Consider the following 17,109-nt stretch of genomic DNA (forward strand, 5'->3'; position numbering starts at 1 on the left):
GAGTTTATAAAGTACATCTTTATCGAACTTGTATATAAACTAATACAATTTATGAGATAATAATACCCGAACAACTTATTTATAAAAGAATTACATCAAAAAAATAAATACAACTAATCCATACTTGCAAATCTGCATATGAACTGATACATCCATAACTATTACTCTGTTTCCTCCCTCTACATACTTCCCTTTCTCAAATACTTATAATAACTTATTTTTTAAAATTCACCCACAAATATTTTTTATAAAAAAATATTTCCTATAATATAATAAAGAAGTCCTTGTGATTTAATAATTCAGACATTGTTTTTATTTAAGTTGCTGCAATTGCAGATTTTTTTGTCTCCATCTACTTTGTTCTTGATTAATATCATAGAAGTAGACAGAATTTAGTCATTCTCCCTCAATTTTGTATCAGCATTCTTGTTTGCATCCTTATATAGCATGTATAAGTATCATATGAGAAACTCCGAATATGAATTCCAGCATATTTGGCAGTTGAAAACACTATAAATGTTTATATATACAGATACATATATATATACAGATACATATATTTATGTAGGTAATTGTAGGAAGGTATAGCACTCACGCAATGAAATAGTCTTTAACAAAAAGTTCATAAAAGAACCAGATTATAGCACAGAGAGTTAGGAATATAGATAAAAAGAAAGACACGTATTCAACACTCTCGATCCATTTGCAATATTAACAACATATTTTATAATTAATTCATATAAATAACTATTGAATAATTTTAGTAACATAAGACCAAAAACTTCAATATTAAAAAAGGAGCATCATCTTCATCGTAGCAATCTGAAAATGTAAAATTTTGATGATATATATATATAATAATAATAATATAAAATGATAACATATTTATATATTAAAGTAATTGAATCTTTGTTACCATTTTCTCTCTGAATGCATATGTGATGTATATAGATAAATACACAATTTTATAACACATCCAATACTATTGATGGTGATAATCATGAAAGCATGTGCTTTGACAGAGCCGTAGTAAAATAACAGCATTGCACTAGATTTTTTTTTTCCTTTTTCCTCTTTTCACGTCTAGGGCGTAATTAAAAACAACAAATTTCATAATCAAATCAGTCATGTACATAAAAACGCTATCACGATCTTATATTCAAGGTCAAGATAAACCTACAATCATGCACGAGACATTACATACAATACAACCGTACTCACTGTCTATACTACCATCAACTTTTACACACTCAATTCTGTCAAAAGAAAAGAAAATCTTTATTCTGTTGCCCTATACACTAGGTTCGGACGCCAGCAACTTCGATCCGGACGCCGTTCCTACATCATTTGTAAAGAATAAAAAGTGAGTCCATATAACTCAGTACAGTAAGAATCAAATTACAGGTATGAGATACAACAATATAAAATCCCATACTTCTACCAATATTTCATTACTTAACCCAAGCCCCCCCCCTTACTATCACTATGAGGCTACTCAGGGCTAAAGTTCACCCCGGTATCCCAACGATCATACCTATCCAGGGTTACCGTCCCCCAACGCCACCCCAGGCGTGCCAACATTGTCACCCACCACCAAAATCGGTGACCACCGTCCGCCTCTCGACCCCTACCAGGCCACGCACGCACACCATTATCATTCACTCTCGTCACCAACATCGGCGACCATCATCCAACTACTGACCCCTAACGGGCCACACACACGCACACTGATCATTCTCTCCCATCACCAACATCGGCGACCATTAGCTACTTCTCGACCACTAATGGGCCACATACGCACACAGTTATCATTTTCTCCCGTCACCAACATCGGCGACCATTAGTCACCTCTCGACCACTAATGGGCCACACAGTCACCATTCTCTCCCGTCGGGATTTCCCTCTATAGTGTATCCAGTAATATTTAACCTGCGCACAACTGCAAATTCTCCTTGACGACCACCACGGCACGACCACCTATGTGTAATTTCCCACCATGCACGCTCCACAAGTCTCCCTTTCCTACTCTCAAATTTCCCAGCATACCTCTACTCCCAACCCCGTTTTCCTTTCTTATGCTTGCATTAATCCCAACCTCCCACTGCTCCTCGTTTCCCCCTCTACCTACAATATACTCCAAGTGTTCCCACTCACACCGCGTTCTGTTTTCTCTCTCCTTCTGCGGTCTCCTACAGACACGCCCGCATAAATCTGCTCTCCCCCACCAGTCTCAACAACCACACTCCTCCCCCTCACAGACCCCACTCACATTGCCTTCCCTCTCCGTCACAGACTCCACTCATGCTCCCTACTCCTTCTCTCTCTCCCCCTTGGTGCTCACCCAGTCCTACTCTCTCCCAAAGCTCCAGCAATCACACTCCTCTCCCTCACGAACCTCACTCACACTACACACTCACTCCATTACCAACTTCACTCACTCCACCCACTATTTCTCTCTCATCCCTCGGTGTTTTCTGTACTTACTCTCGCTCACAAGGCCCTAAACAAACACACTCCACTCCTTCATAGACCTCACTCACGCCGCGAATCCTTCTCTCTCCCGGCCTTCACTCGTTCCGCCTCCATACCTCTCTCTTGGACTTCACTCTCACCGCCATCAAATCTTTCTCTCTCCTTCCGCAATGCTCACACGGGCCAGCTCCCTCTCACACACCTCACTCACACCACAAATCTTTCTCTCTCCAGACCTCCACTCACTTCGCACCCTTACCTCTCTCTCGGACCTCACTCGCACCGCCATCCTCATTCTCTCTCCTCCCGCGGCACTCACGCGGACCTACTTCCTTCCACATACCTCACTCACCACACACACACATCCTCCGTACACCGCCACCTCCATAAGTATACACAAATACACACTACACCTCTAAATCTCTCATCCGCATTTCAAATCCTAAATCAACACATGAAATTGAATCTTTACCGTATCTCCCATTTCCATCTTCCTTCATCCTGCCGATCGCGCTATCATCGTCTGCGGTCTCCTTTTCTCTCCTGTCTCGCTCCTCTCCACTCTACTTCCTTTCTCTCTCTTTCTGGAACCTTCCTTCCTATCTTCTTTCTCCTTCCCGCTCTCTTCTTTCTCTATTTTTCTCTTTTCCTTTTTTTTTTCTTTCTTCTCCTTTTCTTTCCTTCCCCATCCCCTATTTATATCCCACCAGTTTCCTCAAAACGACATCGTTTTTTCCCTTTCAAAACGATGTCTTTTTTCCCCTCTTCAAAATGACGTCGTTTTCCCCTCTTCAAAACAGCGTCGTTCCCCCCCTCCCTGTAACACCCAAACCTTTTATTATTATTTTTTTATTGGAATTATTTTTGTTTTATTTCATTTTAATAATTAATTTATTTTGTAATAATTATATGTTTTAATTTAATTTAATAGAAATAGAAATAATAATAAAAGGTAAAATGGGGTAAAATTATTTTTGAGAATTAATCGAAAATGATTTTGAAAAAAAAGTGGTGAAAATTTGGATTCTGGGGGTGTTTTTGAAAAGAAAATCGAAAATTGGGGGTCAAAATGTAATTTAGAAAAAATAGCGCCACGTCAGCAGCCCTGGCCAACCAGGACACGCCGCGTGGTAGGGACGCTGATGCGGGGAGCCACGCGAGACGGAGCCACATGGGCGATCTGCGTGCGCGCGATCGGACGGCCGAGCTCCGTTCCCGCGCGTACAGATGGCCCAGATTAAAAGTGTGTGCGGATGGCCCAGATCGCATCGTGATGGACGGCTCAGATTTATTCCCAATTTAATCGCGATCGGACGGCCCAGATTAAATCATGATGGACGGCTCAGATTAAAAAGAGAAGGTTATAAATAATCTCACTCACACCAAACCCCAAACCCTAGCCGCTAGAGCCCTCGCCAGAGAAGACGACCCAGCCACCGGAGGAACCGGCTGCTGCCACCTGCCGCCGCACCGGAGCACTTTTCGGCCGTCAAACAAGGTAAAATTTCTTCCCTTAGCTCGGTTTTCGATGCTGAATCCACCTGTGGCCAAATTGGAGCCAAACCACAGGCTAATTGGCCGAAAAATACCGCCAAAGCCCAGCGGCGCCGCTTCGAGTTTCCTCAGTTTTTGCCTCCGATGAGACTCTTTCCGATTCCCGTTCGATGTAATTTTTATACCACTGTGACCACCGTCCTTTTCTCTACAGGCTAATCGGAGCAAAACACTAAATCACGACTCGTGCTAGAGGAGCCGCCGCACCCAAGAGCTCCGCCGCCGGTAAGTCTCGGTTTTATGTAATTTTTTGGCCCACCGAGGGCCCTAGGGGTGTTTTATTATAGGAACCAATGCAAGTTTGGGCGAATTCGGTCAAAAACGGCCGGAAAAGGCCAAATAGGCCCTGGGTCTGATTTTGAATTTTTTCGGGACATGTGCAGGTACTGGAAGTGGGTTTCAGTTCCTGGAAAAAAATTCAAGGAATCTAGGGACTGCCCGTAGGCGCAGTGAGAACCCGATTTCAGACGTCGAAACAAGTAAGGATCTCTCACCCTATTTTTTATTACGGTATTAAAGCTTAATAAATGATAAAATGGTATGTTGTGAATTAATATATATATATATATATAATTAATTAATTAAGGTTGCTAATGGAGCCCGAATCTGATGTATTTTTCGGTCAGTTGTTATTTGATTTATTTGACAGTTTTAAATGCAGTATGATGCATAATGTGTTTATTTTAGAGTTTCGTATGCATAAATCACGGTTTCATTTATCATGGTTTGAATTATTGTGAACCCGATGTTGTGTTGCCTTGTTTGGTGTCAATTACTGGTTTACGTATTTATGTTTGATTGGATAATTGAGACTAAGAAAAATGAAAAAAGGTATGTGAATTGATAAATGGATAATGTCGACAGCCTAACTAGATATCCTAGGAGATGGTGAACGGACCGGGTCCATAGGGAACCCTACCGAGAACGCGGTCTCTCATATCGGATGGGGTATGGAGACTTTATGTGTTTTGGCGCCCATACCGGACGGGGTATGGGGACGGCCCGTTTTACCCTCATACCGGACGGGGTATTGAGGTTTATGGTTTTGGTGCCCATACCGAACGAGGTATGGGGACGGCCCTGGAATTAAGTTATTAATGTGAATGGTTCACGTGTAGCGGAGACTCCCTGTAGATCCCCATAGATACTAGTAGGCTGATGAAAGAGGAAATTTATTGCCTGATGATTGAAATACAAAAGTATGATATGTGTTATGTTACAGAGTGTGCATGATCTTATGATGTTTATAATGTTATTGTTTCTCATAAGTTGTTTTCATGAATCTCACCGAGGTAAGTGGACAGTAAAAGTTTTTATTATTGATAAATGAGTTTGTTATGAATTATACTTCATTGGTCGTTTTTGTTTTCTACCAACCTTTACTTCTGTGACAGTGAGATAATGTGATGTCTTTACTAGACTAGTGTAGCTCATTCCTTACTTAACCATTTCAGATCAAGAAGACTTGGTTCCCGAGCCCGTCCCACAGGAAGACGGCGAGTAGATGTCTAAAGATTTCATAGTTTTATTTATAACATTCATCTTTAGTATTTACTTTATTTAGTTTATTCTTTCATACGTTTAGTACGTTTGGATTATTGTGTAAGGGATATTAATCAAAATTTTTATTTCGCTTTCGCACTTAGAATTTTTCTTTTATATACATTTTCCTTTAAAATTCCGGGGCCGTTGCACTCTCCCCTCATTCTTTTTTTTTTCCAATTATTACATATACTCCCCCCCCCCCCAAAAAAAAAAATTTGGTCCCATAAATTTTGTTATCTTACCTCCAAACAATCTTGGATAATTTCGTCTCATCTTGTCCTCCTGTTCCCATGTTGCCTCCTCCGTTGCATGATGCCTCCATTGTATCTTCACCATAGGTATCACCCTGTTCCTCAACTTCCTTTCTTGTCGTTCGAGAACCCGGATTGGCTCCTCTTCATAAGATCAGTCACTCTCCAATGGTAACGATTCACACCTTAAAATATGATTCGGATTCGGGTGATATTTCCATAGTAGGGATATGTGAAACACATTGTGAACCCCACTATACTGAGGAGGGAGCGCTACCCTGTACGCAACCACCCCCACCTTCTCCAAAATCTCAAATGACCCTATAAAACAGAACTTAACTTCCCTTTCTTCCCAAACCTCAATAAACCCTTCATGGGAGATACTTTCAGGAATACATGATCCCCTACTTCAAAGCTCAAATCTCTCATGCGATTGTCTGCATACCCCTTCTGTCTACTCTGAGCCGCTTGTAAATTCTGCCGTATCACCAGCACCTTAGCCGTAGTTTCTTCTACCATTTGTGGTCCCAACAACTGTCTCTCTCCCACTTCACTCCAACACACTGGTGACCTACAGGGTCGACCATACAGAGCTTCATAAGGAGTCATTCCGATGCTGACGTGATAACTATTATTGTATGTAAATTCTATTATGGGCAATATGTCCTCCTAATCTCCCCCCACATCAATAATACAGGCTCTCAACATATCTTCCAATACTTGTATCGTTCTCTCCGTCTGCCCATCCGTTTGTGGGTGAAAAGCTGTGCTAAAACTCAGTTTAGTACCCAAAGCCTGTTGCAGCCCTCTCCAAAATCTGGAGCTGAATCGGGAATACCGATCGGAAACAATCGATACAGGAATGCTGTGTAACCTTACCACCTCCTTGACATACATTCTAGCCAACTGCTCCACTAAATCCGTCACTTTCATTGCTAAGAAATGAGAAGATTTAGTTAGACAATCAACCACCACCCAAATACTATCATGTTTCTTACGGTTACCTAGCAACTCAGTCACAAAATCCATGGATACATGTTCCCACTTCCACTCGGGTATGGGTAAGGGCTGTAATAAACCCCCAGGCCTCTGATGCTCTGCCTTCACTTGCTGGCATATCAAGCACCTTGACACATACTCGGCCACATCTCTCTTTATGCCCCTCCACCAGAAACTTTTATATAGGTTTTTATACATCTTAGTACTTCCCGGGTGTATGGAAAACTTGGTGTCATGTGCCTCACTGAGTATCTCTTCTCGTATCGCACGATCCCTGAAAACGCATATTCTGGTTTGAAATCTGAGTATTCCATCATCCTTCACTCCAAAATCTCTTGCTGTCCCCTGTTCTACCCCCTTCCGGATCCTCTACATCTCGGTGTCCACCAACTATCCCTCTCTTATTTTTTGAACCAAGTTAGGTTGTGCCCTCAAACTAGCTACATACCTTCCATTGTTCCCATCTTGAATACATAAGTGTTGCATGGCTTCCTGCAAAAACCATTCAGACACCATCAAATGGGAGCACCCCAGTACTCTTACGACTGAGAGCATCAGCCACCATATTTTCCCGTCCGGGGTGATACTTGATCCTACAGTCGAAATCTTTCAACAGATCCATCCATCTCCTCTGTCGCATATTCAATTCCCGCTGTGTGAACAAGTACTGTAAACTTTTATGATCTGTATAAATTTCAAATGTTTTTCCATATAAGTAATGTCGCCACAGTTTTAAAGCATAGACTACTGCAGCCAACTTTAAATCATGTGTTAGATAATTCCTTTCGTGTGTCCTTAACTGCCGGGACCTATATGCTATAACCTTCCCCCGTTGCATTAATACACAACCCAACCCCACATGAGATGTGTCGCTATACACTGCAAAATCACCTTCTTCCGACAGAATGGCCAATATTGGGGTAGTAGTCAATCTACGTTTCAACTCTTAAAAACTGCTCTCACACTTCTCATCCCATTCAAACTTCACATTCTTTTTTATTAACTTGGTAAGAGGTGCCGCAATACTCGGAACCCTCGCACAAACCGACGGTAATATCCCGCCAACCCCAAAAAACTTATGATCTCTGTCATAGTCTTTGGCCTTTCCAACTTCACCACTGCTTCTATTTTCGCTAGGTCCACTGATACCCCATCTCTCGACACGATATGGCCCAAGAATGCTATCTGATCCAACTAGAACTCACATTTACTGAACTTTGCATACATTTAGCTTTCTGAAGCATCCCTAGCACAGTTGTTAAATGTTCCACATGTTCCCCCCGAATCCTTCGAATAAATCAATATGTCATCTATAAAGACAATGACATAGCAATCTAGTAGGGGTCTGAACACCTGATTCATCATATCCATAAACACTACAGGAGCATTCGTTAGTCTAAAAGGCATCACTAGAAATTCATAATGTCCATACCCAGTGCGGAATGCCATCTTAGCAATGTCTTCGGCTCTTACCCGTAACTGATGATACCCCGAACGCATATCTATTTTTGAAAATACTTGTGCCCCTTGCAACTGATCAAATAAATCGTCGATCTTGGGTAACAGATACTTATTCTTTATTGTCACTTGGTTCAGTTCTCTATAATCAATGCACATTCTCATAGTCCTGTCCTTTTTCTTAACAAACAATACCGGGTCTCCCCATGGTGACACACTAGGCCGAATAAATTTCTTATCCAGTTACTCTTGTAACTGTTTACTTAACTCCATTAATTCTGATATCGCCATCCTGTAGGGAACCTTGGAGATGGGCTGGGTGTCGGGCTGAAGTTCTATCATGAATTCGACCTCTCTATTGGGTGGCAGTCTTGAAAAGTCATCCAGAAATACGTATGGGAAATCCCTTACCACTGGTATCTCCTGGAGTGTAAGTCTCTTACCCTCGTTCCCTATCAAGGACATAGATAAATTGTAATTCATGCATATATTCATTCTAACACATTATTTCAACGTAAAACTCATTTATTCATTGATTTTTCCCATACAGAAAAAGGTTCTTCGTTAGGCAATTTAAACACTACCCTCTTGCGGAAACAGTCTACATGGGTGTGTTGACCATAATCGATTCAATTTACTATTTAATAAACTATGAGAATAAAAGAATTAGTATTTAATTTCTAATACACTATTTCTATCAAAATTTAACTTTACGTAAAATTTAATATCATGCGTTATTTATATTTTAATTTTTGTGAGATTATGCATAAAAAATATGTTACAGTATAAATAATGTATTAGATGATATTATTATCTATTTAAGTTTTATAGATAATTAATAAACTAATTTAAACATATCATGATATTTAAAGGAGGCTGTAAATACAACTAAATTATAAGCAGCACATATCAACCTAACAACATTTATGCATTTCGACTGCGGTACGACAGAATTTACAAGCGCCAACATAAGGCCAAAGAATCCAATATTAAAGATGAGTATCATTTTCATCGTAGCAATTTGAAAATGCAAAAGTTTGATGATATATATATAAAATGATAACACATGCATATTATAGTAACCCAATTTTTGTTACCTTTTTCTCCTTAAATACATATGTGATGTATATAGATAAATATATAATTTCTATAACATGTCCAATGCCGTTGATGGTGATAATCATGTAAGCAAGTGCCTTGACAAATCCGTAGTAAAGTAGCAGCGTTGCGCTAAACAATGCAACTACGTAAGGAAACCCTTCTAAGGATTTCTTCCCGTAAATCTTGTAAAATATTGGTCTGATCACATATATACAGATCATTAGATATAACCCACATATATATATATATGATAAATATGATATGAATATTATATATATATAGGTTAGTACGGAAGGAAAATGCTCTTCACACTGGGGCCGAGAACACCATGAATGACACAATATTACCTATGCAAAACAAGAAATTAGCAAACCAGAGAAATTAATATATATAGATTAAGAAAACAAAATTATCCAAGAAAAAATATGAAGCTCTGTAGTTTGTACCCAAGAGACCAAATATAAAAGCTAGTTGATCAAGCGTCAAGAATGCCATTTTAATGGAGGAAATTTTCTGCAACTTAGGTATAAGGGCTTCTTTTTCTGGGTTTGATCGTTGAAGTTCTTAAAAATTCAAGGTTTCTGGGCATATTTCTAGTTAATTACCAGCTTAATTTCATTCTTCCCAGTTGGTTCATTTATACAGGAGTGGCAGCGGGGAAGATGAGTTAGGGAACATTTCTTATTGGACAACACCTTAAAACTTTTCAAGACCCAAATTAAGGAACCCAACACAATAAAACCTAAAAGCAAACTCCAGCTTAGCCCTTTTAATCTATTACCACAAAATAATATCAAAGAGCCGAGCCTAAAACCAGAGGAAGAGCACGACCCATCTTCTTCAAACACCCGAACGACATCGTTTTAATGCAACTACAAAAACGACATCGTTTGTATTTTTGTTACCCTATAAATACCCAACACTTCGTCTTCCCCGCGCCACTTCATCCTCTTGCGTAATATCATCCGATTTTCTCGACTCTCTGCCGCTTCCATTGTCATCTTTTCATACCTTTTGCGCCAGTAATATCCTCCGAGAATCTGTTAAAAAAAAAAAATGAGGAAGAAAAATCTGTAAGTGATTTCATCCCTTTGGACTTCTTTTTCCGGTTATTGTTTTCTTGGAGTCGAAGGAGAACAGCGGAGGAGAATGTCTTCTTCAATTTCTCTTCTTTCACGTTCTGCAACATTCTCACCTCTGAAACGGGGTCGTGGGACTCACCAGAGAGTCCGACCCAGTTTAAGTCTCGGACCAAGAATCGGTCACGGCTTGGCTTTCTTCTTCTCTGCCGATAACCAGGCTCTCGGCAGCCCGGGTCAATTTCTCCCAGTTGACCAAGAACGAGAGAGAATCACCGATCAAGATTTCTGATTTCGACCGGCCTTCGGAAGGATTCAATCTGAAATCCGGGAATTTCGCCAGTTTTTGTAGTCGAACGATATGGGAATCTTGATTCTGTTCTTGAGTAGCTCGAGGTTGGAGAATCCGAAAGACATGATTCTCGCTGTTGATATTTACGTCTCTCCTTTTCTAAGGAGACCATGGACGTGGGGTTTCATACAAGGTTCCTTGCCTTACGATTTTTTCTTCTCCCTTCTGCGATTTATTTTCTTAAGAAGAAACATTGAGTCTTTTTCTCATGAGAAGAAGATTAGTTTTATTTAATTTGATTTAACGTTTATAACGTCTTTTTCCTGCAAGAACTTCCAAAGAGTTCTTGATTTTCTATTCCTTTATGATTTATGCCCTAAAGTAGAAATAGTTTCAAGCTTCCGATTGCCCTAATATCTAATCTGTTATGCCTTTATCTTTACAGCAGCTCTGGTTCCTTCTTTATATCTGACTCCTCCCAACCTGCCGCTGTTAAAAGACTGATCAGAGAAAGAACACTGAGGCAGCGGCCGTTGGCAACCAAGTCTGTAAAACCCACAATTACTGTGAGTATTATCACCTCACTCCCGAGTGTATGTTCGTTTGTATCGTAAGACAGTTTTCAATTTACAATTTCCATTTTTGCTTAAGGTTATTGGGTCTAGTTTAGCATCAAAATAATCATATTTTAATTGCCCCATCCAGGACAAAACTCGATCAGTTAGTGTTCTTGATCGAAAAACGAAATGTCAAATGATTAGAGAATCTCGGGACTATTCTTTCCTGTTCGGCCCGGATTCTGAACTTCCTGCACCACCTGCAAAAAGACCTAAAGTTGGTAAAGTTCGCTGCCAATTAAGTTACTTTGTGACTCTTTATATATAAGAATGCATCTGCTTTACTGTTCTTACGGTTTGTTCTCTAACAGCTTAAAATACTTTCTTTTTGGTACTTCATTCAGGTGATCATTTGTCTAAACAAGTACATACAAGTATTGAGCCCAAGTACATACATGCCAGAAAAGATTCTGGTGTACACAATACTTTTAAGAAGAACTCAGCACCGAAGAATCAACCACCGTCATTGAAAGATCTTCATGGCTCTCACAGGCACAAACCATCTATCCCAAGGCCAGCAGTTGCAAATAAGAATTTGGGACAAGAAGAAGTTTATGGTGAATCGAATAAATTGAAAGCAATGGAAAATCAGTTGCAACAAGCAGTTGCAAATAAGAATTTGGGACAAGAAGAAGTTTATGGTGAATCGAATAAACTGAAAGCAGTGCAAAATCGTTTGCATTCATTTTCAAGACACCGTGCTCCAGATGAAAAGAAAGCTTCTTTGTCATACTCGCAACCTGGAGTGGAGCCTCAACTGGAGCAGCCGAAAAAGCCTCTGATAATCAGGATTAAGTTGCGTCCAAATCGTCAAATTCTAAGTCGGTCTGAAGCACTTGGGCAAGAATTGCAGCCTCCAACAGGGCAACGCATGGGCAAGCCGAAGATTATTAAAAGACAAGAGGTTAAGGTCAGCTCTTTGTATCTTAGGTTTGAACATATAAATACACATAGATAAAAGAAATTTATGGTAATTTGGCTTAAGTTGCATTCGATCAATTCATTCCGAAGCATTTTTGCAAAAATTGCAGCCTACAACAGGGCATGGCGTGGGAAAACCGAAACTTATTCAAAGACATGAGGTGAAACGCTTTAGTTCTCAAGTATAAGCATGTCATTGCACGTAGACAAAAGAAATCATCGGCAATCAGGCTTCAGTTGCGTCCCAATCAATTCATTCTAAAGCACATTTGAAAAATTGCAGGCTCCAACAGGGCATGGCATGGGGAAGCCGAAACTTATTCAAAGACATGAGGTAAAACTCTTTAGTTGTCTGGTATAAGCATGTAATTGCACGTAGACAAAAGAAAGCATCGGCAATCAGACTTCAGCTGCGTTTCAATCAATTCTTTCTGAAGCACCTTTGAAAAATTGCAGGCTCCATCAGGGCAAGATATTGGGAAGCCGAAGCTTATTCAAGGACATGAGGTGAAATTCTTTATTTCTCAAGTATAAGCATGTAATTGGACATACAGAAAAGAAATCATCGGCAATCAAACTTTAGCTGCGTCTCCATCAGTTCATTCTGAAACACCTTTGAAAAATTGCAGGCTCCAACAGGGTATGACATGGGGAAGCTGAAGCTTATTCAAAGACATGAGGTGAAACTCTTTATTTTTCAAGTATTAAGCATGTAATTGCACGTAGACAAAAGAAATCATCGGCAATCAGGCTTCAGCTGCGTCTCAATTAATTTATTCTGAAACACTTTTGAAAAACTGTAGGCTCCAACAAGGCATGGCATGGGGAAGCCGAAGCTTATTCAAAGACATGAGGTGAAGCTCTTTATCTCTCGATGATAAGGATGTAAACGCACATAGTCCAAAGAAAAAAAAAAACAAATTCTAACAGTTAGGCTTAAGTTGTTTCTCCATCATTGTATTCATTCTAAAGCACCTTTACAGAATTTGCAGCATCCAACCGGACAACGCATGGGAAAGCCGATAATTGTTCAAAAACATGAGGTAAACTTATATATTTCTCTCAAGTATAAGCATGTAAATGCACACAGGCACGATCTTTCGTTTTCTGTTTCATTTTGCATAGTGTGAAATTTTGGAACTTTGACATTTTCTGAGTTGTTTTCATTTGTGTTGGTGCCAGCTTAAACATCCTAGGCCTTCAATTGTTGATGAAGAGTATATTGAGTCTCAAATGAACTCAATTCTTCAAAAATTAGCTAGGTAAGACCTTTTGATTTTCATATTATCAATTTTTTTTTTTTTCCATTTTACATGGTTAAATGTTATTTTCCTATAATATTTTATTCAAAAAACACATATATTTTCATGGCTGAATTATATATGGTTTATGCCAGAAATAGCTATATGAAAGCTGTTTACAACGATGGAGATATCGAATGCATGGTCTCAAGTTTTGAAGATATCCAGAAGGAGGAGGGGAGAAGGTATGGTAGCTTGGTTAATTCTAACTGTTTTATGCCTTTTGTTTGCATTTGCTGAGATGTGTAATCTCATATATTTTTTAATACTTTGTATTTACAGTGCAAAAATTGGCAGGAAGGAGGCTAAATTCGAGTGATTTTGAATTGAAGAAGAATTCTGTGTATTGGGTGTATTTGGGATTTGGGAAATGAGGTATTTAGATACTTATGAAATTATTGTGAACATAATGGTAGAAAAAAAAAAAATTTAATGAAATATTGTGAACTCTGCAAGATTTGCATGAGATATATTTGTACATTTATAATATTAATTTTTAGAGATTGTAAAATCTTAATGTCAATATTATAACTGTAACCAAGTCAATTCAAATTTTTATTTAAATAATATAGAAAAGAAATTAAAATGTACTAGTTACACTTATAAAATTATAAATAATTACTCTAATATATTAAGAGTTTTATAAAATACGTATTTATCGAACTCGTATATAAACTAATACAATGAGTTAATGATATTCAGACAATTTATTTAAAAACTAATTACGTAAAAAAAAAAAAAATACAACTGATTCATACTTGCATGTCCAACTGAGACATCCATAACCATTACTTTTTTTCCTACCTCTACGTACTTTTATTTTTCAAATACTTATAATAACTTAATTTTTAAAAATCATCCACAAGTATTTTTTTTTTTTTAAAATATTTTCTATTAATCTAGTAAAAAAACACTTATGATATGATAATTTAGATATTGTTGACATTTGAGTTGCTGTAAGTGCAGATCTTTTTGTCTCCATCTTTTACATGATCATCAACTATGTTCTTGATTGATACCATAGAAGTCGACACAGTTTGATTTTTCTCCCTCAATTTTGTATCACCATTCTTGTTTGAGGATTCCTTATATACCATGTATAATATCATTTGAGCAACTCCAAACATGAATCCAAGCACATTTGGTAGCTGAAAACACAATAAATATTATATATTTAAATATATATACACACACACATATTTATGTAGGTAGTTTTATGAAGTCATTGTACTCACTCCAATGAAATAATCCTTAATAAAAAGTCCATAAAAGAACCACATTGTAGCGCAGAGAGTTAGGAAGAAAGACAGAAGGAAAGGCATGTATTCAACACTCTTGGTCCGTATCACCTGTTTCTGCAATATCACCAACACATTTAATGATAAATCCGTTTAAAATTTTTGAACAAAATATTTGTATTATTAAAACATAAATAGTTGATTGAATAATTTTTTTTATAAATTTAATCTTTTAACCATAATCGATTCACTCTACTACTTAATAAACTATGAGAATAAGAGAATTAGTATTTGATTTTTAATACGCCACTTCAATTAAAAATTAACTTTATGTACAATTTAGTACCATACGTTATTTATATTTTAATTTTTATAAGATTATGCATAAAAAATATGTTGCATTATAAATAATGTATTAGATGACATTCTATCTATTTAAGTTTTAGAGATGATTAGTAAACTAATTTAAACATACCATGATACTTAAAGGAGCTGCAAATACAGCTAAATTATAAGCAGCACATATCAACCCAACAGCATTTATGCGCTTTGACTGCGGTACGACAGAATTTACAAGTGCCAACATAAGGCCAAATACTCCAATATTAAATATGAGTATCATTTTTATCGTAGCAATCTGAAAATACAAAAGTTTGATGATATATATATAATAATAATATTAAATGATAACACATGTATATTATAGTAACCGAATTTTTGTTACCCTTTTCTCCTTAGATGCATATGTGATGTATATAGATAAATATATAATTTCTATAGCACATCCAATGCCGTTGATGGTGATAATCATGTAAGCATGTGCCTTGACAAATCCGTAGTAAAGTAGCAGCATTGCACTAGACAATGCAACTACATAAGGTATAGACTGAAACCCTTCTGAAGATTTCTTCTTGTAAATCTTGTAAAATGTTGGTCTGATCACATATATACAGATCATTAGATATAAACCATATATATATGATGAAATATGATATGAATATTATATATATATAGGTTAGTACGGAAGGACAATGCTCTTTACACTGGGGCCAAAAACACCATGAATGACACAATATTACCTGTGCAAAACAAGAAATTAGCAAACCAGAAAAATTAATATATATAGATTAAGAACACAAAATAATCCAAGAAAAAATATGAAACTCTATAGTTTGTACCCAAGAGACCAAATACAAAAGCCAGTTGATCAAGTGTCAAGAATGCCATTTTAATGGAGAAAATTTTCTGCAACTTAGGTATAAGAGCTTCTTTTTCTGGGTTTGATTGGTGAAGTTCTTCAAAATCCAAGGTTTCCGGGTATATTTCTAGTTAATTACCAGCTTAATGTTGTGAAGAACTTAATTTCATTCTTCCCAGTTGGTTCATTTATACAGGAGTGGTAGCTGGCTGGGAAGATGAGTTAGGCAACTGGGTTTTTTTTTTTTTTTCTTCTTCTTCTTCTTGTTTTTCCATGTAGTTTGGTTTTCTGATGCATTTGGTAATTTTATAGCACAATTATAGATATTAGAGATTTTTGTTTCCTAATTAGCTGTAGACCCATAATGTTTATATAGTTTATATTAGTACGTGAATTATGTACTCCTCTAAATATCTTGCCAACCCATATACACGAAATTCATTGTATCAAGTATTAGTATTAATTTTTTTTAATAAATAATTAGTATAAAACATATAATTTCATATTGATCACAAAAATTTACACTTTAGTCTTAAAGCCAATTCTACCTTATAACTTGGTCTTAAGAAATATTAATATTCAATTATATACCGTTTTAAGTAACTATATTGTTTTTGAGTGTAGATAATTAATTGTACAATTTTTCTATTCGTTTAACTTTCTACGATAATCTATTCAATTTATTACTTAAAATAATTTGATAATCTGAGTTTTTCATTAAAATTTTTATTAAAAATTTTGTAGATCTATTCTCCGTATTTATTAACTTAAATTTTTAAGATAATTAATTCAATTTATTATTATTTAACGCAGGAGACGGTAAAATAACTCTAAAAAAAATCATGCATTTTACATAACTAAAAAATTTAAAGTTTATATCTATGCCTAAAATTCATGTATTTATATAAGTGGGTATGTATATAGATATGGATTCACATCCAACAAAATATGAATTAAATTGATTTGGTTATCTCTTAACAAATACAAGGTATTGCTTGAGCAAGAAATGTTAATTCGTTCTATCATGTAGGAAGTATGACTAATTTTTTGTTCTAATTAGATTTGCCATACAATAATTATATT

General features: G+C 37.1%; 2 protein-coding genes across 14 annotated transcripts; one reads left to right on the forward strand and one right to left on the reverse strand.

Annotated features, from left to right (window-relative positions):
• The first annotated feature begins 10,311 nt into the window (after positions 1–10,311).
• Positions 10,312–14,180, forward strand: LOC148253573 (uncharacterized). 13 transcript variants are annotated; one of them, XM_022042577.2, is made up of 13 exons: positions 10,312–10,944; positions 11,197–11,317; positions 11,457–11,589; positions 11,713–12,278; positions 12,400–12,450; positions 12,573–12,623; positions 12,746–12,796; positions 12,919–12,969; positions 13,093–13,143; positions 13,273–13,332; positions 13,472–13,551; positions 13,686–13,775; positions 13,873–14,180. In XM_022042577.2, the coding sequence occupies exons 1-13, from the start codon at positions 10,922–10,924 to the stop codon at positions 13,907–13,909; spliced, it is 1,365 nt and encodes a 454-aa protein (XP_021898269.2). In that variant the 5' UTR covers positions 10,312–10,921; the 3' UTR covers positions 13,910–14,180. The 13 variants fall into 13 exon arrangements, with proteins under 13 accessions (XP_021898269.2, XP_088079634.1, XP_021898271.2 ...); XM_088223508.1 differs by having other exon boundaries at positions 13,888–14,180; XM_022042579.2 differs by having other exon boundaries at positions 11,713–12,272.
• Positions 14,181–14,221: 41 nt separating this feature from the next.
• SWEET9 (Nodulin MtN3 family protein) lies at positions 14,222–16,255 on the reverse strand. Its single transcript, XM_022042461.2, has 6 exons — positions 16,007–16,255; positions 15,871–15,907; positions 15,553–15,763; positions 15,304–15,465; positions 14,826–14,945; positions 14,222–14,738 (listed from the first exon to the last, which is right to left on the reverse strand). Exons 1-6 carry the CDS (start codon positions 16,053–16,055, stop codon positions 14,520–14,522), a joined length of 798 nt encoding a protein of 265 aa, XP_021898153.1. The 5' UTR covers positions 16,056–16,255; the 3' UTR covers positions 14,222–14,519.
• Positions 16,256–17,109: the final 854 nt, after the last annotated feature.

The sequence above is a fragment of the Carica papaya genome, chromosome 6 (genome assembly GCF_054855325.1).
Source record: "Carica papaya isolate Zhongbai chromosome 6, ASM5485532v1, whole genome shotgun sequence".
In the NCBI taxonomy this organism is placed as follows: Eukaryota; Viridiplantae; Streptophyta; class Magnoliopsida; order Brassicales; family Caricaceae; genus Carica; species Carica papaya.